General features: G+C 38.7%; 1 protein-coding gene and 1 pseudogene across 1 annotated transcript; one reads left to right on the top strand and one right to left on the bottom strand.

The window, feature by feature from the left end:
- Positions 1-20,624: 20,624 nt before the first annotated feature.
- On the bottom strand, positions 20,625-20,734 carry LOC141812802 (small nucleolar RNA R71; annotated as a pseudogene).
- A 230-nt stretch (positions 20,735-20,964) lies between these two features.
- Positions 20,965-22,219, top strand: LOC141812473 (uncharacterized). The gene is made up of 2 exons (XM_074700464.1): positions 20,965-21,901; positions 21,966-22,219. Exons 1-2 carry the CDS (start codon positions 20,965-20,967, stop codon positions 22,217-22,219), a joined length of 1,191 nt encoding a protein of 396 aa, XP_074556565.1.
- The last annotated feature ends 1,453 nt before the right edge of the window (positions 22,220-23,672 follow it).

Genomic DNA, 23,672 nt, shown 5'->3' with positions numbered 1-23,672 from the left:
TGACATAACACACTTTAGCATCATACATGTATGCCACTTTAGTATAACAATTTTACAACATTTCACCATTGTGAGTCGATGACATTTTAGTGTTATGGCACTTTAGGATTAAAATTTTTCTTCAGATTTCATAAAATTTCCTTCTAATTTATATACAATGTAGGGTAGCTACTTAGCTTGGCCATCAATCTGTAAGACCGTTGGTAGCAACTAAAGGCGATGAATAGACACTTTGATTTCTTTTTTGTTCTTGTCTACAAATTTAAGTTAGCACAATGAAAATATAAAACAAACAACTCAAACAAGGACACAATATTTTAAGTGGTTTAAAATCCTCAATTTCTATTCCATGACTTATGATTTGTTAAGTGAATCACTCCTTAAATTACCTCTACTTTTCTCCTTCTTGGAGACCTTCTAAAGGTGGAGATACTTCTTGCCAATCTATTCAAGCACAATAGTACAAGTGTAACGCCCGCCCTTACGTGGGCCCTTGACGGACGCTACAGTTTCTTTACTTTCATTCATTTCATTCATTCAACTACTATCATATATAACACCAAGCTAAACTAAACTAAACATGCAGCGGAAACATTTAATTCTATTTATAACATGTATGCATATATGATAGCAATTTAAATAAAATAAACATGGCAGATAACAAATACTGATAATAAACTAACCTAGGTTACATGGCAATTCTAGGTTATATAGTTCTACACATGATAATTAAACAGGATAATTAAAATTGTTCTTTAACATGCAAATAGAAAATGGTTTGCATGGCCAAGGCTTGATCAAGTCACTACTACACACATCTTCACCAGCCCTGTCCTGCTGCCTCCCATTTGCTCAGTACCTGCTAACGGGATCTGCAAGATAAGGAAAGTATCTATAAGCATAAAGCTTAGTAAGTTCCTTTCCTACTCACAAAATCCATTCGTTACATACATCATACATTAAGTTAATAAAGGCATATCAACTTTCCTAACATGCATAAGCAATCATTGAACATTCACATCATATATATATTCAACATAGAAAAAACGTTTGCCTTTTTGAAAACTATTATCTTAATAGTTAAACATAATCATCAACATCTTTGGGGATCCCTGGCTTGTACCCATTCATTTCTTTTGCGCGCACATACCAAGTAGTACGAGGTAGCTAATCCCGACTACACGGTTTACTAGGTCTTCTCAGATGTCCTTCACCTAGGGGCAACTTTTGGAGCCCATCCCTGGAATCCCTTTCGGGTTCCGGTACAAGCCATTCATTCAAAGTAAAATACTTTTATACATTTCTTTTCATCATAGTATGAATGTTCCATAACATCTTTCTTTTCTTCATAATGAACATTCACATTCCATCCATTCATCATAACACTTGTACATAACATAATGCTTAATCATTTTTAACCTTAACTTTAGGTTTGATTGTACTTTCTTCATAAAACTTGACATTCATTAACCCTAAACCGACCAACCAGTGGATCAATAACCCTCCAATCGATCAGGGATCAATTGATAGGTCTTGGATCAATCCAGGGTCGATTCTGTTCAAATTTTTCATCACAGAGCCTCTGTAATCGATCACATGATCGATTACAGGGCTTAATCGATCAGAAGATCGATTGCTTTAACGGAGTTCACAGTAGGCTTGGTAATCGATCAACCGATCGATTACAGCCTCGTAATCGATCAGCCGATCGATTACAGCCTCTTAATCGATCGGGTGATCGATTAAGAGTCGCGATTTTTGTTCCTCAATAAAGCGTGTAATCGATCCAGTGATCGATTACACCCTCTGGTAATCGATCCAAACAGATCGATTACCAGAGGTTCTGTTGTTCTCGATTTCAGTTCAGTTTTACAGTTTACAGTTTAACAACATGTTTAACAAACAATAATTTAACAACAGTTAACATATAAAACATGATTAATCATATAAAAACAATTTAACATAATTTAACATGATAAACATCAAATTAAACACAACATATAACATGTAACATAACTTAACAAATAACATGATACATGCATATCAACATAACATAACATATTAAGCAAATAACAATCATACATATGTTATCAATCTAACATAAACAACCTGAATCATATAAACATGATATAACATGCATATAAATTAAACATAAACATATAAATTTAAACATAGCAAAACTTAAAACATTTTAAACATGCATATTAAATTTATAAACAAATCATAACTAAATCTAAGTTCATAAATAAAAACATCATATACTATACAGCGTAACTATTATCTTGCAGGTGAGGGGAACTTACCTTCTTTCGAAGTTTCCTAACTTATTATACCCTCCTTCTCTTCCTTCCTGGCCTTCCTCAACCCTCCTGGGGAACTCCAACTCCTTCGGCGCCTTCGGCCAGAGGAGAGAGAGAGAAGAGGAGAGGAGAAGAAAAGCGAAGAAGCGAAAAAAAAAAAAAGTTCGAGGAGGAGGGTTTATAAAGAGAAGAGGGTTTAGCAGTTGCGAACCCATTACTACCCCACGTTCCCAACCCCACTACTTCCTCCATTTATCCAGAATTTATAGAAGGAAATTTACGGGTATTACAATCCTCCATACCTTCTAAAAAGTTCGTCCTCGAACTTAGAATAATTCTGGATACTTTCGTTTCATGTCTTCTTCGCGTTCCCATGTCATTTCTTCAGATTGTTGATTTCGCCACAACACTTTGACTAACGGTACCTCCTTGTTCCGTAGTCTTTTGACATCTCGATCCAGGATCTGTACAGGTTTACTTTCATAACTTAGATCTTCCTGGATTTGGATTGCCTGTGGCTCGATCACTTTGTCCTCGTTGGGAATACATTTCTTTAACATGGATACGTGGAACACATTGTGAATAGCAGCCATTTCTTGAGGTAGCTCGAGTTCATAAGCCACCTTGCCGACTCTGTTCACTATCTTGTATGGTCCCACGTATCGCGGACTTAGCTTTCCTTTCTTGCCGAACCTCATAATTCCCTTCATTGGAGTAACTCGGAGAAAAACAAAATCTCCGACATTGAATTCCAATGGCCTCCGTCGTTGGTCGGCATAATTCTTCTGCCGGCTCTGTGCAGTTTCTATCCGTTGGCGGATATTCTGTATGGCTTGCGTGGTGTCTTTGATGAAATCCATCTGGACTCCCATTTCCTTCTTCTCACCACCTTCATACCAACAGATAGGAGATCTACATCTCCTTCCATATAGAGCTTCATATGGTGCCATCCCAATAGTAGCTTGGTAGCTATTATTGTAAGCAAATTCTGCTAAGCATAAATATCGGCACCAGCTCCCTTTGAAATCCAAGGCACAAGCTCTTAACATATCTTCGAGTATCTGGTTCACCCTTTCTGTTTGTCCATCTGTTTGTGGGTGGAACGCGGTACTGAACTTTAGCTTTGTGCCTAGAGCCTTGTGGACACATTCCCAAAATTGCGAAGTGAATCGACCATCCCTGTCTGAGATGATGGTCTTGGGAATACCATGCAATCTGATGATTCTTTAACATACAATTGGGCTAGTTGCTCAATTGAATATGTCATCTTGATTGCTAGGAAGTGTGCTGACTTTGTCAGTCTGTCCACTATCACCCATATAGCATCGTATCCGTTTGTAGTCCTGGGAAGACCTGAAATGAAATCCATAGAAATGTCTTCCCATTTCCACTCCGGAATTTGAATCGGTTGCAGAACTCCTCCAGGCCTCTGGTGTTCTGCTTTGACTTGCTGGCAGGTCAGGCAGGTACTGACATGCTTAGCCACATCCCATCCCTCTTCATACCGGACCACCAAAACTTCCTTTCAGATCTTGATACATCTTGGTGGATCCTGGATGCATAGCATAGGGAGTTCCATGAGCTTCTTCTAAAATTTTCTTACGCAGTTCCGGATCGTTAGGGATACATAACCGATCCCTAAAATATAATACTCCGTTATCGGCGATCCGGAAGCCTTCGCCTTTTCCTTCTTGGATCTCTTGCTTGATCTTCTGGAGGCTTGGATCACTATTCTGCTTCCCCAGTATATCATCGAACAATGATGGTACTATGGCCAAGGTCGAGAGTCGTCCAGAGATAACCTCGATCCCATAGCTCATAATCTCCTTCTCCAGTGGTCGAGATAATACCGATAAAGACATCAAAGTAGCACTAGATTTCCTACTAAGTGCATCTGCCACTTTGTTGGCTTTACCTGGATGGTAGAGGATTTCGCAGTCATAGTCTTTTACCAGCTCCAGCCATCTGCGTTGTCTCATATTGAGATCCTTTTGGGTGAAGAAATAGCGCAGACTCTGGTGATCTGTGTAAATTTTACACTGTGCTCCGTATAGATAATGTCTCCATACCTTCAGAGCAAAGACCACTGCTGCTAGCTCTAAGTCATGAGTGGGATAATTCTTTTCATGCTCTTTTAATTGCCTAGAGGCATAGGCAATCACTTTCCCACTTTGCATAAGTACTGCTCCGAGTCCTAGTCGGGAGGCATCGCTATACATGTCGAAGCATTTATCATTCTCTGGAAGAGTGAGGATTGGAGCATTTGTAAGTCTTCTTTTCAGTTCTACGAAGCTCTTCTCACAATCCTCTGTCCATACATACTTCTTATTCTTCCTTGTCAGAGCTGTCATAGGCGCTGCGATTCTGGAGAAATCTTCTACGAATTTACGGTAATAACCCGCCAATCCGAGAAAACTCCTAACTTCGCTGGCATTCTTTGGCCTGCTCCAGTTATTCACAGCTTCTATCTTTTTCGAGTCCACCATGACTCCATCCTTGGAAATGACATGTCCTAGAAAAGCCACTTGTTCCAACCAAAATTCACATTTGGAAAATTTGGCATATAGTTGCTTTTCTCGAAGAATCTGCAACACTGTCTTCAGGTGTTGGGAATGCTCGTCATGATTCCTCGAATAGACAAGTATATCGTCGATAAAGACAATCACGAACTTGTCGAGGAATTCTGAGAATACTCGATTCATCAAGTCCATGAACATGGCAGGGGCATTAGTTACTCCGAACGGCATCACTACGAACTCATAGTGTCCGTATCTGGTTCGGAATGCTGTCTTCGGAATATCCTCTTGTTTTACCTTCACTTGATGATAACCTGATCTGAGATCAATCTTCGAGAACACCGTAGCTCCCTTCAATTGATCGAACAGATCATCTATCCTGGGAAGAGGATATCTGTTCTTGACTGTCACATTATTTAATGCCCGATAATCTATGCATAGACGCATAGTTCCATCCTTCTTCTTTACAAATAGTACTGGAGCTCCCCATGGGGAATGACTAGGGCGTATGAAACCCTTATCCAGTAACTCTTGTAATTGAACTTGAAGTTCTTTTAATTCCGCCGGTGCCATACGATAGGGTGCTTTCGAGATCGGATTAGTACCAGGAACTAATTCGATCCCAAATTCAATTTCCCTATCCGGGGCTAATCCGGGTAGTTCATCCGGAAACACATCTGGGTAATTGCATACAACTCTTGACGTCCTCTAGCTTCTGCTCCTTAGCTTGAGTTGTATCAACCACATAGGCAAGAAAACCAGTGTGTCCCTTGTTTAACATCTTCTGTGCTTGCAGAGCCGATAAGAATTTTCCAGTTCTCCTCTTTGGCTCTCCAATGAATTCAAACACAGACTCCGCTTCAGGTTGGAAAACCACTCTGCGTTTACGGCACTCGATAGAAGCACCGTATTTGCTTAGGAAATCCATCCCCAGTATGACATCAAAATCTTGCATGTCCAACACTACTAGATCGCAGTAGAGTTCTCTTCCCGCGATACCAATAGGTACGGCACGCAACATATGAGTCGATGCCATTACTTCTCCCGAAGGTAGAGTTGTTAAGAATTTATCATCTAGGGTTTGTAAGGGTATATCTATCTTCTTAGCAAATAGTACGGAAATGAACGAATGTGTTGCCCCAGTATCAAATAGTGCAGTAGCGTACTGACTGTAAATAAATATCTGACCTGTGACAACGGTGGAAGCATTCGCCACGTCCTCCTTCGTCAAAGAAAATACCCTTGCATTGGTTGCTACTGGAGGGGCCTCCAATCTTCCCTGGCCTATATGAGGTCCTTCCAATGTAGACGGCATATAATGCAGCTGGGCAGGTGCCTTTTGGTACTGCATCTGTTGCTGAGGTTGCTGCGATGGTGCTTGGAGTTTAGTAGGGCAGGCGTAAGCCTTATGCCCTTCCTTTCCACAGATAAAACATTTCCCTGTACCCAAGCGACATTCACCCGGGTGATTCTTTCCACACTTCTTGCATGGGGTGAACTTGGGTTTCTTACTCGTTGAACCGCCTTTAGGCTTAGACTGGTTCCACTTCCTCTTATCCTTGTGATTATGCCCTTTATTGAAGTGAAGGTCTTATTCTCAGTCTTGACCTCGGTCGGCAACTTCTTTTGTTGCTTCATACTCTTCAGGTAATGCTCTGTGGTTAATGCACCGCTGATCAACTCCTCTGTGGTCTGCGGTTTACTCACTCCGCCAGCCACGTTCATTGCAATTTCTGGCCGCAACATTTTCAGCATCATGCGAACCTTCTCCTTCTCAGTCCGGACCAGTTCCGGACATAGTCGTGCTAGTCTGTTAAATCTCTTTGACAGCCTCACTGACTGTCAGGTCGCCTTGACGAAATTCTATAAATTCGTCGTAATGCCGGTTGGTTACCCGCATGTGGAAAAACTCCTCTAGGAACTCCGATTCGAAGTCCTTCCACTGCATCTCATTAATTTGTCTTTACTCTTTACTCGGTCCCACCACATTCGGGCGTCTCCAGTGAAGCAGAAAGAGACGCATTTGACTTTCTCTTGCTCCGGCCAGTCGAGCATCTCTACTATGCTCTCAACCGTCTTGAACCAGGACTGAGCATCCCAAGGTTCACCACTACCCGAGAAGGGTTCGGGCTTCAGCCTCTGCCACTGGATTAAATACGCTTCCGGTTTCACTCCCGAAGCAGTACTAGCTGAAGGTACCGGATATAACCGGAGGTGCTACCGGGGTCGCTGGTGGAGGGACAGTGTTGGCTTGCTGCTGACTCATCAGTGTGTTGATGGTCTGCTGCTGTTCTGCTATGATCTGCTGCTGTTCAGCGAACTGCCGCTGCAGATCAGTGACCAGCTGTGTCAGGTCAGGCTGGTTGGCTCCAGGTGTTCTGTTACCTCTTCTAGCCATAGTTCCTGACACAAGCAAGTTAGTGTAAGAGTTCATCAGTATTCACCTTAGTATGCATGCATCATTCTTGCATTATTTTTTCTAAGGTAAGAACATGCTTCTATCATGCATGGTGTTACTCTAACTACCCTCCTACAAGAGTAAGTTTAACTATCTCCATGTTATTACCTCTATAACATGGCATGGAGGATCATACTAGGTGAGGTGAATCCTTCTTCCTAACTTAAGGGTTTTCCCCTAAGTGTGGGTTCTACCTTCCCTCCTTAAGGGTATGACCTACTCCAACTTCCCTTAGATAGTTGTTCTTGGCTTACTCATGTGATAGGTGTAGGTAGATAATCCATCTTAGTTACTCACATTTTTCCTTTCGTACATACTTCTAACTACTTTAGTTAGGAGGTGCTACCCTTCCTACTAAAGTGTACATCCAAACGAAAAGAAACAACATCCATAACTGAAGAGACATGACGAGGTCATCCCGCAGTGGAACGGGAACTCTCGGAGCAGGGATCTCCGGTACCTCGTCTGGGTCTTCAACAGTCTCCTCCGGATCCTCATCGGGATCCTCTATCTATCTCGATGTCCACATCCTCATCAGAGTCCTCCTCGAACTCATCCTCAGACTCGTGGTCGTCCTCCATCTCGAAGACCTCCTCAGGCTCGGGGTCTTCCTCCATCTCGAAGACCTCCTCAGGCTCGGGGTCTTCCTCCATCTCGAAGACCTCCTCTTCCTCCAGGACTCCTCAGGGGTCTTCCTCCATCTCAGGATCAGGATCCATCTCTGGGTCCTCCTCGTCGTCCTCCGGCTCTGCGTCGGACTCTCCCAGATCCTCTGGAAACTGGTGTCGCGATATCTGTCTGCGTAACTCGGCATATGACAGTCGACACTGGAACTCGCCCCAGATCCTATGTACTACCTCCCTTGCACGTCCAGGCAAGGTCCTCAGCAGTACCCCAATGCGGTGGTCATCCATCACAGGAAACCCTTCCTGTTCAATCTTCCAGAATATGCGCTCCAGTCTCCCCATGAGTCCCTGAATACCACCGACTGGGCTATACTCTACGGCCTCTAGCTCCTCGAACAGTGCCACCAGTCGCTCACTAAAATGATCCATGCTGCGAGACAACTTAGCTAGTCAAGTCAAGTGAGTATAAGCATATCCATAAGGCATATCCATAAATCATATAAATCATAAACATGTAAGCAAGTAAGTAAGGTATGTACAAAACATCTTACTTGGAAGCGGCAGGACTAAGGCTCGATGTGTGTGTAGTGATATGATGATTGCTCTGATACCAATCTGTAACGCCCGCCCTTATCAGAGCCCTGACGGACGCTACAGTTTTACTTTCTTACTTTCTAAATACTAGTAATCAAATACGAACTCCCAAATTTCTTGCGGAATAACATAAATTATCTAATGAAACCGGAAGTTCATAAATGATAAATTAACATCGTAAGCATGCATAGTCTAGCGATAACCATTATAGAAATAAACTAACAGTCAAACATGCAAAATGTTAAAGTCTTCCATTCAGTCCATCATGGCACTACCACACACATCTTGCATCTGCCTGCCTTGTCCTGCTGCCCCATTGCTTAATGCCTTTGGTATGGATCTGCAACATAAGAAGGAAACTATAAGCACAAGGCTTAGTAAGCTCCTTTCCTACTCACCAAAACCAGTCGTCGATTCATGCATGACATTTATATCATATGAAATTCACATAAGCATAAAGCACATTAGCATATAGACCATTAGCATACATACATTCCTTATTCATAACATTAGACTTCATATGTGCATAAATCATGAAATGCTTTTGAAATCTTATTATCATAGTAGATAAAAATAATCATCATCTTTGTTCTTTGGGGTCCCCCGGCTTGTACCCATTCATCTCTTTGCGCGCACTTCCAAGCAAGTACGAGGTAGCAAGTCTCGACTGCTCGGTTACTAGGTCTTTGGTCTTTCGACCTAGGGGCGTTTGGCTGCCTTAGGAGCCCATCCCTTGGAATCCCTTCCGGGTTCCGGTACAAGCCATTTGTTAAAGTAAATTAACATACATGCTTTCATGTCTTTTCATCATGAATGTTCCTTATCATTTCATCTTTCATCATTCATTCATCATGGCGAACATTTTGATTTCAGTTCTAAACCTAAACAAGATAATATCTTAACCGCTATTAAACATCTTAGTTACAGTTCTAAATCATAAACATGATATTTAACGACAGATTAAACATGATTTTAACTTTTAATATGATATCTAACAACAGATTAAAGCAATGGTTTGCACATTAACTAAACTTAACGATCAACAGATGGTTTATCCTACTAACATGCAGAAACGGCATCATGTTATCAATGCTCGTCGTTACAAAATCTTAAACCATAAAACAGAATTAAACAACACACAATTTATCATGCGTAGCTATTATCTTGCAGGTGAGAAGGAAACTTACCTAGTTTCGCGATTCCTAAACCTATACCCGTTGACGAGCTCTGGCTTCACCTCCCTCAGCGTCTGCGCCTTCGGCCAGAGAACACCAGAGAAAGAGACAAGGAGGAGAAGGAAAGCAAAGAAGCGAAAAGGAAAACGTTCGAGGCAGAGGGTTTATAAAGAAAAGGGTCGGCAGTTGCGATCCATAATCCCACTTGCACGCCCCCACTACTGCCTCTCCGTTGGGTTTAATGAGATTCCATTAACCCTCAGGTTTAACAAGCATTGCCCTCCTTCCTTTAATAAGATTAATTCCTATCCCATATGGTTAGCTTGGCTTGCTTCATATTGGAGGTCCAAGGGTCGATCCTTGGCATCTCCACATTTCTTTTTCTTTTTCTTTCCTTTCTTTTTATAGCCAAGCATTTAACCCTTTAACCAAACTTATCAACGTATAATCATTCATAAATTTATTATTTACCTACCCATTTATCCAGAAATAAATTTATTGCAGGAGAAATTGAAGGAAATTTCGGGTATTACAGCCTAGTAGGTCAAAAAGACTTACAGAGTAGGCTAGGCTAGCTTGTTTATTGTATGCTTATTTTGCAAGAACCTGAAGCTAAAAGCATGACTAAGGAAGCAAAAGATGCAACTAAACCAAGCCCAAAGGGAACTAGGTTCCACTAGAGTCAAACCAAACATGAACAACTTTGGGTGCTCGGATCAGTTTCCAAGGTGCCCTGAATTGTTCTAGGCACCTAGATTAGGATAAGATGTAAGATATAAGAAATTTTAGGGTTAAATGAGGTAAATAAACCTTACCTCTAATAATTATCATTAAGGACTAAATCATTTATGGGATTGAGCTCAAATTTGGGTTTAATGAAAGCTAATTAAACCAACCCCACTTTGCCCAAATAAGAGCCCAATTAAATCCCAATTAATAGCCCAATTAACATAGCCCATTTGATAAGGTTAAAGGATTCAGGTTGGGTTAAACTCGTTAACCCGTTAGGAATCCTATTTAAAACAAGGATCGTGATTCCTCTCCTCTGCCCGAGCTCGTGATCGTCTTCCTCTCCTTCTTCCCGATTGGCGATCGTGCCCTCGTCCGAGGTTGGTGTCGTGGTGATTGCCGGAGACCAAGAGCTTCGGCCGATGGGTCTAACATGCTCCGAGGGTGGGTTGACTCATTCGGGCGGCGGTGACAGACGCGATGAGAAACAGGCGAGGAGCTCGGATCGATCTTGATAGGTAAGTCGATTCCTAATTAAATCCCTGTCTCCATTGGATTTTGTAGTCAGATTTCTGAGATTTACTTCTTGATCGGCAGATCAGAGGGAGTTCTCTGGTTTCAGCCGTGAGCTTGGAACCGGATCTTGATCGGGGCTGAGCAAGATTTCTAGGGCATGATCGAATCAATAGCTCTGAGATAAGTGTTCTTGATTTGGTTAATTCTTGTTCAGTAACAAATTGGTAGATTGTTTTTGGGATTTGATCGATTTCGGTTGGGTTACTATTCTATCAAGTTTTTGTTTCGGAGTTTAGCTGGAATCGAACAACATATCACAATAGATCTGTGTTGAGCCCTTCCTTAATCCTGTTAGTTCTTGATCAATGATGGTTAGGGTTGTTTGGTGGATTGATTTTACCCTGTTGGAATTGGTTGGGATTAGTTTGTTACTATTGGGTTTGTTTCGGTTGTTGATGGATTGATCTCTATTTGATTGAGATCAAGTTAGCTACTGTTGGTTTTGAATTAGTTTGAGATTAGGTTAATCTAATGGTTGTGGTTTAGTATGAATTGAGTTGAAGTGGGCTATGTGATTAATGGTGGTTGATATTAGTGTGTTGAGTGGATTATAGGTGATCCGGTTAAGGTTAATTTGAGTTTAATTGGTTAGGTTAAGTGTTAGATCTTAAATTGGCTAAGGTCTATGTATTTATTAGTTAATGTTGTTTATTCTATTTGCAAACCCTTGATTGGTGGATCCTGTTATATATAGGGGGTTTTCTAGGGGTTCTTATTGCGATGATTCGTCATATCAGGTGGATAATCTCTATATTTGATCAATACAGATCTTGTTCGTAGTTATTATAAATCTGCTGCTAATTATCTAGTTGTTATCTTTATTACACTCGTTACTTGATACATAATTGTTGACCTTTGACATGATATCGTTCTTGTCTATTGTTGGTTGGATATCCTAGTCATACTCCTATTTATCCTATGCTTGTCCTTGATTCGATTGATCTCATGTGACATCTATTTTCTTGCATGTTCAAACATTTTGCTATCTATGTTGACTATTGTTAATTATCTCTGATTTATGATACCGGTGATCAGTTGAGATTCTATTGCTTATGCATGTTGATTTAGCATAGTAAATATTGGTTATTGTTGCTTGATCATCACATCATACATGGTGCAATGTGATGATTGTAATTCCCAATGTTGTGGGTCAATCGTCATTGATAGTTAACCTAGTAGTGGCAAGTTATAGAATAGGTGGTTAGGAATTTCCTATTCATTGAAATATCGAGGGATGGTGGTTGTATGGCCTATATACAGCCAAGTCAATGTCCTATGTCCTGGTCACCGCAGAGGGGTGTTACTCAGAGACGAGTATAGAGTGGTACTCAGAGATGAGTATTGGAGGACAGACATTGACCATAGGATGTATGTAGCTATACATGGCTACTTACCATTTTGTCACCAGACTACTTTATTATAGGGCTGGATTTATGGCAGTGTGATGTCAGACACCCCCAGCGTCATATATATGTGGGTACTGGGGCAAGTGTGGACAGTTGCATCATGCATGTACTGTATTGTGTGCTTGATATATATGTACTAAACTATATATATACTACATTTGGATGTGAGATATATACTTGGTTGTTACTTGGTTGATGCATCTATGTGACATTGTCATTCATACGGATTACTGCATTTATGAGATCCATTATAAACCATATGCTACCAGTTGGATTATTGCAAATATTCTTTTATTTATAGTTTATTGTTGGTCCTGATCACAGGTTGATTCCTGTTGTTTGTTGTATTCCCTTTGCTCTCACTTATATACTTTTGAGCATGCTTTTATCTGATTATCCACTGAGTTTGTATTCACCACCCAGACTTTAGGATTTTCTATCTCCCCAGGTATTAGTTAGGAGATTATAACTGATGCCAGAGGAGATCTACTAGTATATGTCATCTCACAGTAGGAGGAGTATTTTGGTTATTTTACCTCGTGTGATTTGGATTTATATTCGTATCAATGAACTTGTTTGAATTCTAGTTGTGGAGCTTTGTTCATATCTATGGTTTGGATTTGTATCCATTTATATGGATTTCGTTGTGGTTATACTTCCGCTTGTATAGTTTCTATTGTCATGGACTTGTAGAGTTTGTCATTTGTGTTGTTGTGATGCTTCTCGATATGCTTTACGATTTTACATGATTAGTATATCATTTGTAGTTATACATTGTTGATGTAGTGATGGTTTGCTACATTATATGTCGTGTGGGCTTTCTTCATGTGATTTAGTAGTTTAAATATATATGTTGTATTGTTGAACGGCCGTGAAGGCCCTATGTTAAAATGCATTCAGGGAATTTAAATCGTTACAAGGGAGATGCTGTCAAAATTTTTTGATAGTAGTCTCTCGGGATGTGACATAAGATGCAGTGACGGATAGAAGGCGACAGTGTCGGATCGGATCAGGTGGAGTCGGGGCTCCTAGAAAGGGATCCAAACTCCTGGAAGGGTCTTTATAAGCAGCTGCAATCAGAGCATCAAAGAATCACTTCTCCTACGACATTACTACTCTTCGTGCTCTAAAAGAAAGTAACCATGCTCGAAGCTCTACGACTGAGGAAGTTCGAGGAGGGGTGTGTGGCGCTCAAGACTTCCAAATTGGTTAATGGGTTTTGCTAATATTCTATTTACAAGTTGTATTTCATTTATATATTATTATGTTTGTGCTAAATCTTGTAAGAAAGTTTCTCCACCTTTGGAAGAGATTCAGAAAGGAGAACACTGTGGGCATAGGCCTTGAATGTACTAACCATAGGGGATTAGGAACCAAGTACATCGGTGTGTCCTCTTCCTTTTTGTATTCGTTCTTGATTATACTCCGTTGAATTAACTAACTCTGTAGAAAGATTGAAAAGCAAAGAAATGCAAATGAACGAGATTCACCCCCCTTTCTTGATCCCGCACCAGTCTAACAATTGGTATCAAATCATGGACGACTCTTGATTGGACTAATTGTCAAAAAGCATAACAGCTTGGGATTGAGGGAGAACAAATATATGTAAGTAAATTATAAATTTAAATGCCATATAATTTGTTTCAAATCTAGGGAGAAAGAACACTACAAAATCAATGTCCTACTCATAAGATTCGGATGACACCATCGGTAACAAAGGAGTAACCGATAATAAGAGCTTGAAAGAACCGAAAGCACATTATGTGCTTTAAGTGCTAGAGATCTGAACACTATTAAGAGCCAATGCCGAAGAAGAAGATGAATACGAAGTCAAAAGAATTAGGAGTTCCAAAAATGGTTAGTATCCATAATTACAAAAATCCCCATGTTATTTAGCATGATAAATTTGGTTTTCTTTACAATCTTTACAATTTGTCTGCTAGTTCAAATTTAGATAAGTTAAAAATTTTAAATATAATTAAAATTTTAAAATTAACTATATAATTAATTTGAAATTTTTAAAAAAATATCATTAATAAAAGTATAAATTAAAAAAATTCAAATAATTTAATTAATTTGAAATTAAATAATAATTTCATTAATAAAAATGAAGATTTGAAAAATTCAAAAATTAGATCTAGATAAGAATTTATCTAATCTCGATAATTCAAACTTAATTAAGTCTAATAATTCAAAATTAAATAATAATTTAATAAATAAAAATAATTCTAAATTAATTTTTAATCATTTATATTTAATTAATCAAGATAATAAAATTGATAAAGAATAAAAATCTAGTTAAAATTTTGAACTCATTCAATCAAGCTAAGATCAATTTAAATAATTTTAATTTAATTAATTTAATAAATCTAAAAATAAGTAATAATTAGAATATTCCTAATTTTTATAATTTACATCCAATTAAATTAAATAACTTTGAATTAAATAATAAATTAATTAATTAGGATAATCTAAAAGATAATAATACAACATCAAATAATTCAAACTTAAATTTTAAAAACAAAGATAATATTAAATTAATTAAGATAAATTCAAATACAAATTTTAAATTTTCAGAAAATATATCTTCAAATATTAATAAAATAAAATTTAATCCTAAAAATTTAAATTTAAATATTACAAATTCAAATGAAAGATTAACAAGATAAATTTTAAAAGTAATCATTGAAATACTAAAAATTTAAAATTAAATCATAAAAATTCAGTAAATAAATTTTCAAATCTTAAAAATATTAATTTAAATTTAAATACTAAAAATTTGAATTTAAATAATAAAATTAATTATAATAATGTACCTTTTAATTATGAAATAATAATTTCAAAAAATATCAAAAATAAATCCAAAAAATTTTAAATTAAATAACAAAATTCAAAAAAATCTATAAATTTTAAAAAACTAAATCCAAATTTAAAATACTCTAAATTAAATATTTATCACCAAGTTCCTTTTAATTATAGAGCTAACATTAATTTAAATCTAAAATCAAAAATGAAATCTGCCACTTTAAAAATTCAATAAATTTAAAATTACAAAAATAAATTAATAATTCAAAAATAGAATATCAAACACAAATAAATAAATTTAAATTCATAAATATAATTATAATCAAATACTTTATAATTATGGAACTAATTAATAAATTGTACACAATGAAATAAAAAAGTTAATTAAAATTTAAATGTATCAAAATGGGTTGACATATTCCTGATTTCATACGAAATATATCAAATCGAGAATTTGATATATTATTATAAATTAATTGCTTAACTTATTTAACATATATATAATTATTATGATCATGCATATGTTCAATTAATTAATTATTTAATATCTATTTATATCATGTCATGTCATACATGTTAGATTAAACTTATTTGCTTAATTTAGAATGCTATAAGGATATAGGCCAGATTGACATATGCCCAATAAAGAATCAGGGTGGAGGCGAAATGATAGTCTGTCGAGATATTTAATTTAGGTAGTCAAGTAGAGTAAGGAGTACATTACTTGATCTACTTAGCTAAGTGGAATTAACTGAAGCTACCTCACCACATCCTAGACTAGTTAGACTAGGAGTTTTTAATAGAATAGTTAAGTGCTCAATTTCATGAATCAACTTTGTCTTAAAAAGTGGTCGATTTTTAATACCTAAGAAGGCTTTTGTACCTTGCCATGGGCTGGAAGTTGAAACTTGAAATATGCACTTAGTTAGTCAACAATTAAGCTTGAATCTAATACAAGATCAAAAATTCCTTAGAATTCAAATTAAATAAATAGAGATAAAATTGATAAAATGTCTCACAAGACCTATGAGGCACCCCTATATGTTATATACTGAGACACTTAGAATGAATAAGATGATAAAGACTATTAAATTGAAAATTTTTTAAAATATTTTCAATATCTATAAAAAGTATTTCCCTATAACTATTTTCAAAATATTGATATTTCATTTAAATTCATGCTTGCTGGGTGTATAATATATTTATCTTTCAAAGATTATGTCTTTAAAAAGTTATTTGTTGACCAACACTTAAACACAAAGCCCATAGATCAACACTACTTCTAGACCCCTAATACACATAGGCAAAGATTCCTTATGCGTAATAAGAATGTCCTAAGGGAGTGTTCAATTAAGGGCGAGGTCCTAATTGAAAGATCATAAATATATTTTTAAAAAATCTTTTGTAAAATTTTCTACTTCGAAAATACTTTGCAAAATTTCTTTAAAAACTTTCAAAATTCTTTTGAAAAATACTTGAAAATATTTTGAAAATTTCCTTGAAAATTCATGTTTTAAAACATCTAAATTGTTCTTTTGATTTTTATCAACCGCTAAGACACATAGGAAGTTTTCTTTGTGGTTAACAAGGAGTTCTAAGGGAGTGTCAGATTTAAGGGAGATCCTTATTGAAAGATCAATGGTACTTTTCAAAATTAATTTTGAACTCAAATATGATCTTTCAAGAAAGGGTTAGAAACTAAGTGTGAACCATAGGAAAATCCTTTACATTGTTGATGTATGATCTTAGGTTAACCCTATTTGACTTTTTAATATATGAGAAAGGGGGAGAGGAAGGACTTAAGTTAAAAATCTAGTGAGCCTCTCATTGAGTTAAACCTTATAATCTATACCTAACTTAAGAAAATTATCAAACATCAAAAAAGAAAAGATTGTTGGTGCAATTAACATCTAAGGTTTGATGTTTGACAATGTACCTAAGTCTAGTTAGTTTGATCAAAGGTTGATCCAAATAGAATAAGATGTTTGAATGTGAGCTACGTCTAGTCATGTCATAACTAGCAAAGGAAATCTTGGTTGGAGGGACTGCGCAAGTAAGTCTTCATTGGAAGGATTGGACAAGGAAGTCCTAGTCGGAGGGATTAGGTAAGCAAGTCCTAGTCAGAGGGACTTGGTGAAAGTCTCAACAAATCAAAAAGGAAACCCTAGGGGAGGACACTAGGCAGAAGTCTAAAAGGAATCGAGGGCCAGAGGTCTAGCCAAAAGTCCCGAGGGTTAAGATCAAAGTTAAGCAAGAAGTTTAGGTGGGTCGAGGATGACCAGAGGCTTGGCAAAAAAAATCTTAAGGGAGTGAACTCTAAGTGGTAAACCTATTAGGTCAGGAAGACTTATAGATTAGGCTAAGCTGGCTTGTTTATTGTATGCTTGTCTTACAAGAACCTGGTGTTGGATTTCTTTATGAGCGTTTTAACATTTTGATAAATAAGTAGCAAAAGCATAATAATCTAAATTATTATAATAAAAATTACACAAGAATACACATGCATGCAGATATAATCATAGAAAAGATAACATTAATAAATTATACTTGTTGGATGACATGATGCAAAAATGACATTAAATAGCAACCTTCAGAAAAGTTATCTCTACTCATATTTACGTTGAGATCTCCATAAAATGAGTTATCCAAGTCACGTGTCATGTCTCCATTTAGTCGAAGGAATGAGACAAAGTGATCCGAGAGAGAACCTACGATTTGATTCAGTATCCGGTAGCTCAAAACAACCTGACAATATGAATCAAATTGAATAGAGGTGATTAAGCTACTGTTCAAAAGTTGGATGGCTCGCTATAGATGAAGGGTAGTAGGCCAAATAACATCAAAGTTTTTACAATAATAATTTCTCATTGGAATAATAGCCAAGGGTAGAGGAAGAAGACCTTGCAATAGGAAACACCCGCTGCCCGCCAACTCCTTGGTGTGTTGCCGGCTATGATTGGTAGCTACTCCACTCCAGGAGGTGGATGGCTGGTGCAAGAAGGGAAGCTAATGGTTGGCTGATGTGCGTAGGGTATACATGTATTTTTAATACTTTTATTGCACATCTTTCTGCATTTCATGATATTATCCTATGTTTATCACATCCTTTATCCATGCATTAGGCGTATTTTCTCCATTTCCTAGTTCGGAGGTCTGCTCTTGTATTTGTGCTTTTTTTAGGATGGAATTGGAGCGAAATAAGGCGAAACAGAGATTAAACGAAGACAAGGCAAGAGCAGGGCTCGTGCCTACAAGGCACGACCATGTCTCATCATCCTGAGGGGTCGTGCCTACAAGGCACGACCGTGCCTCACCACCCGAGCCACACCAGCCAGCAGCCGTGTCCACCAGACACGGTCGTGCTTCATTTAGATCAACTGCTGCTGAGGGTCGTGCCTAAGGCACGTGTGCCCCCTACCAGAGCCAACCAAGCTTGGGGTCGTGCCTCCTAGGCACGGTCGTGCCCCAAATTTTCAGCCTGATCCAGCTTGGGGTCGTGCCTAAAAGGCACGGCCGTGCCTCACTTCCAGAGAAGAGCCAGGGTCAAGGTCCTATGGCACGGCCGTGCCTATTTTCCCGAAGAAGGCCTGCTCTTGGTCGTGCCTATCAGGCACGACCGTGTGACGGAACGAGGCAGGGCGTGTCTCCTGGGCCGTGCCACGAGGCACGACCGTGTGGCGTGTGGCTGCAGCGGGGACATATAAATACCCCTCTTATTTGCCCTAAAAAGGGGGGGAGTCCTTAGAGGTGATTCAAGGCCACCGTAGCCACCATCCGGAGCAAGAGATTCAGCGATCCATCCATCCGTTCAGGACTACTCCGCCGCATCCATCCACCGTCGACGAGGAGATTGCAAGACCAAGAAGACCACATTGATTGATAAGTCTTATTTCCTTTTTCTATTTCAGATTTAGGAGTAAGATGTATTATTTTTACTCTTCTTCGTGTTGTATCCCCTCCGTCATGGAGTAGACCCTTAGATTCTAGGATGTAGGAGGAATCGAGGTGTATATGGATGATTGTATCTATGGATTTGTTATTTACCATGTTCAATGATTTGTTTATGCATTGCTATGTGGATTTGTGCCTTGTACTTATTTGATAATATGTCTATGAATGGTATGATTTCATATGGATGAGGGTGAGTTGTAGTTTAATGAAAATCTTAGGATCGTATGACCGGGGTGCCTTGTGACAGAAGGTGAACCTTTAACCGGACTTTCCGAGGAGATTCTTAGACTACAATGAATCTTTATGAGAGATAGCTAACGGTTATTGATTGCTAGGAAGAGGTCCTTAATTGGGTACTCGGTGACAGAGGGTAGGACACTAGTAGTATTGCTGGAGTGCCCGGTGACAGCGGGAGAGCTATAGAACCAGGCTATCTGGGTGTCATCTCGGACTAGTAATCGTAACATTAGAGGATTAATGATTTAATTCCGACGAAACCTGACGAGGTCTAATTGGATATTTTGGTTAGAATCTCTGTAATTGTGTAATCATTGAGGAATGGTAAGGAGTCCATGATCAATCAACCATAATCTCGAGGAATCCGAAGTCCTAGGATCGTTTCCCCAATCCTGTCACTTAGCTGATTTCTCTTCGATCGAGGTCTAGGAACTTGATTTCACTCTCACTTCCCCCATCACCAATCCAAATTACGTGAACTCCCAACTCTTCTTGTGTTAGTTTAGTGATTGATTCCACGGTCCCTGTGGTTCGATATCTTTTTATTACTTGACGACGGTCGTATACTTGCGGACCTATCAAGTTTTTGGCGCCGTTGCCGGGGACCGTGCGCTAATTTTTCACTAGGCTTTTACATTAAGAGTCTTTTCCATTTATACATTTGCTTCCATTTAATTCTTTTAATTCTTTCTTTCTTTTTATTGGTACAATTCTTTACAGATTTTTTATTATTATTCTGGAAGTTTAATAACATATTCTTTTATTGTGCATGCGTAGGTCCAAACAAGTGGAGTTTCCTTTCGACCCAGAAATCGAAAGAACCTACCGGAGGAGGCTTCACTCTCAAAGACTTGACATTCAAGAAGATACACCAGAGACCATGGCTCACAAGTCTTTGAAGGACTATGCTGCACCACAAGCGAGAGGAATGACATCTTGTATCGCCGTACCAAACATTGAAGCAAATAACTTTGAAATTAAACCGGGATTCATTTCAATGATACAACAAAATCAGTTTGGAGGCGGACCTAATGAAGACCCAAACTTACATTTGGAGATATTCTCAGACAACTGTAGTACTATGAGAATCCAAGGGGTCAGTTTTGATGTCATCAGACTCATGCTTTTCAAGATTCTCACTCAGAGACAGGGCGAAATCTTGGTATTATTCTCTACCTCCAAATGGAATTACTACTTGGGAGCAGTGTGAACAAGTTTTTCTTGAACAAGTTTTATCCCCCAAGTAAGACAACCCACATGAGGAACATGATCTCAAGCTTCATGCAGCTAGATGGAGAATCCTTATTTGAAGCTTGGGATAGATTCAAAGGAATGTTGAGGAAGTGTCCACACCATGGACTTGAAAGATGGCTTGTCATTCACACTTTCTACAACGGAATTAATTATCAGACGAAGGTTTATTTGGATTCCGCTGCAGGAGGTGCATTAATGAATAAGAGTCTTAGAAGAAGCCGAAGAATTAATTGAAAGTGTGGCACTCAACCATCATCAGTGGGCCAATGAGAGAGGTAGCATTTCTAAAACTCCTGGGAAGTATGAAGTTGATACTCTTACTCGTTTAACTGCGCAGATGGATGCCCTTAGTAAAAGGGTTGAAAATATGAATGTTGGAAAGGTCAATGCGGTTGCTACATCTTGTGATATTTGTGGAGATTCCAGTCACACAAAGGAAATGTGCCAAGTGGGAGCACTTCAAGCTCAGATTGCTCAATATGAACAGTGTGATGCCGTTGGTACATATAATCAGAGGAACAACCCATACTCAAACTCCTACAATCCGGGTTGGAGGAATCATCCCAACTTTTCATACCGCAACAACCAAGGACCTTCTTATCAAGCTGCGCCCAAGCCAAGTGAAGAAGTATCAGACACCCAGAAAATCCTGAAAATTCTGGAACAATTACAAAGTGACATGGTTAAGGTGAATGAGAAATTAGATGACCATGACAAGAGGATGAAGATGCAAGAAACACAGATTGCTCAGATTAGCTCTTCCCTCTCTTCCAGACAAGTGGGTGCACTCCCAGGAAAACCAGATTTCAACCCCATGGAGCATTGCAAAGCCATAGAGCTTAGGAGCGGACGGACCTTGAAGGGTAAGGAACCTCAAGTGACTGCTCCTTTGGAAGGTATTACAAGCACAACAGCCGCCGAGCAACCTCCTTCCTCTACGCCAATTATTGAAGATGAATTGGAGGAAGTCGAGACCGCTACGCCCGCTGAGGTACCAACGAAGAAACCACTAGTGCGGAACATACCTTTCCCGCAAAGGCTCCTATACAAGCAGAAAGATGATGAGTTTGAAAAACTTTACAACCGAGTCAAGGACATCACGTTGGACATTCCCCTTCTCGACGCTCTTGTCGAGATGCCCAAATTTGCCAAACTCATTAAGGGGCTCATGTCCACAAAGAACATCACTCAGGCCAAGAATACTGTAGCGCTCACGGAGGAAGTAAGTGCAATAATTCTTAACAACAAGCTTCCTCCAAAGCTCAAGGATCCAGGTAGCTTTACCATCCCATGCAAGATTAGGTAATATCTCTATTGGTAGAGCTTTCTGTGATTTAGGTGCTAGTGTCAGTATCATCCCATACTCAACAAGTGAAAAATGTGGATATACGGATCTCAAGCTTACCACTATGGCCATCCAACTAGCAGATCATTCATGTAGATATCCTATGGGGATAGTTGAGGATGTGCCAGTAGAAGTCGAGAGGATTCACCGTCCCAACCGACTTCGTTGTGCTAGATATGGAGGAAGATCCGTCGATCCCTATCATCTTGGGGAGGTCATTTCTAGCCACTTCTGGGGCAAAGATTGATGTGAAGAATCATAAATTGTCCCTAGAAGTGGGTAACAAAAAGGTAGAATTCAACCTCTCACTTGACTCAGATGCATACCTTCCAGAAAAGCCACATTGCTGCAGGCTGGATGATATCTAGCAAAAGAAGAAATTTTTTGTACCAACCCTTTTGCCGATGAAGAGCCCGCACCGGCCGGGATAATAAGGAAGCAATTCACCAAAAAATAAAAATACAAAGTACCACCCAGGGCTAGATTGCGAGATGTCAACCAATAAGCCCTGTACACTACATAAATAAGGGGTCGAGCTAAAGACCATAAACAAGCGCTTCTTGGGAGGCAACCCAAGGGTTTTTCTTTTTTATATTTCATTCATTTTCTTTCTTGCATAATTTTTGTTTGTTTCAGCAAGTTGTTAATAAATTTTCCTGTTCTTTGCAGGAAATTTTTTGAAGTTTTGAAGTCAAATAAAGTTGGGTCGTGCCTATGCCCAGGCTCCTCGGAGATGTTTGCTTAAGATGTCAAAGTATAAGCCTCCATGACCAAGGTAACTTGAATATCGCAAGTCAAAGAAAACTCGCACTTAAGCTGCACTGAGCTCTTCATTGACATATGTATAGAATCATATGAAGTCTCAAGGCAGGTCACTCCAATGAACTAGTTACCTTTAACTAGCATCCACGTTTAACTCTCAACATCCAATGTCTCCAGTAGTGAGATCAACTGCTTGGTTAACTAAGGAGTCTAAACGTACTAGTCTCTACAGAATCGATGATGTCTGTGCTCATCAATTCCTCGACTAGGAATAATTTTAATACATTCATAATTACACATGTAGAGATGCTTACGAGTTGTGATCCAATCACAAATTATCTCATGCTATGAATCGTATTGCAAACATTCAGTTTTTGAGTTTAAGATTCAATCAAACACATATGAAATGTGCACTCAAATAGTAAATCACTATTTATCCAATAAATAGTATAATCGTAAGGTGTTTACCTTAGGACACCCCTCAAATCTAACAGACTCCCACTTGGCCTAAGGTCAATCGCCATGGTATCCAATAACATGCGTCTCTATGTGTTCTTCAAATTTACTTTGAGGTAGAGATTAAAGGATCCGCAAGATTCCTTTCGGTGAGATTCTTCTCGAATTATATTTCTCTTCTACTAATGATCTTTTGATCTATCGATTTCGCCAAAGCACATGTTCGGATCTATGGTGAGACCTAGGTTCCATCGCCTACGCGATTGTTCCATTATTGTCACAGTAAACAGGTAATATTTTAACAATGATTGGAACCATTCTAAGTTTAGTAATGAACTTCCTGATCCAAACCGCTTCGTTTGCTGCTTCACATGCTGCAATATTATCTTATCTGAAACACTTTCAACTTATTACGCCATAATTTAAAGTGAATATGTACCCAGATTGAGACTTAGAATCATCTTTGCCTATCTGGTAGATGG

Source organism: Curcuma longa, chromosome 19, assembly GCF_044706935.1.
Source record: "Curcuma longa cultivar G26 ecotype Majalengka, Jawa Barat chromosome 19, ITB_CL_G26_1.1, whole genome shotgun sequence".
Classification (NCBI taxonomy): domain Eukaryota; kingdom Viridiplantae; phylum Streptophyta; class Magnoliopsida; order Zingiberales; family Zingiberaceae; genus Curcuma; species Curcuma longa.
This window is presented reverse-complemented; position numbering and strand designations above follow the sequence as displayed.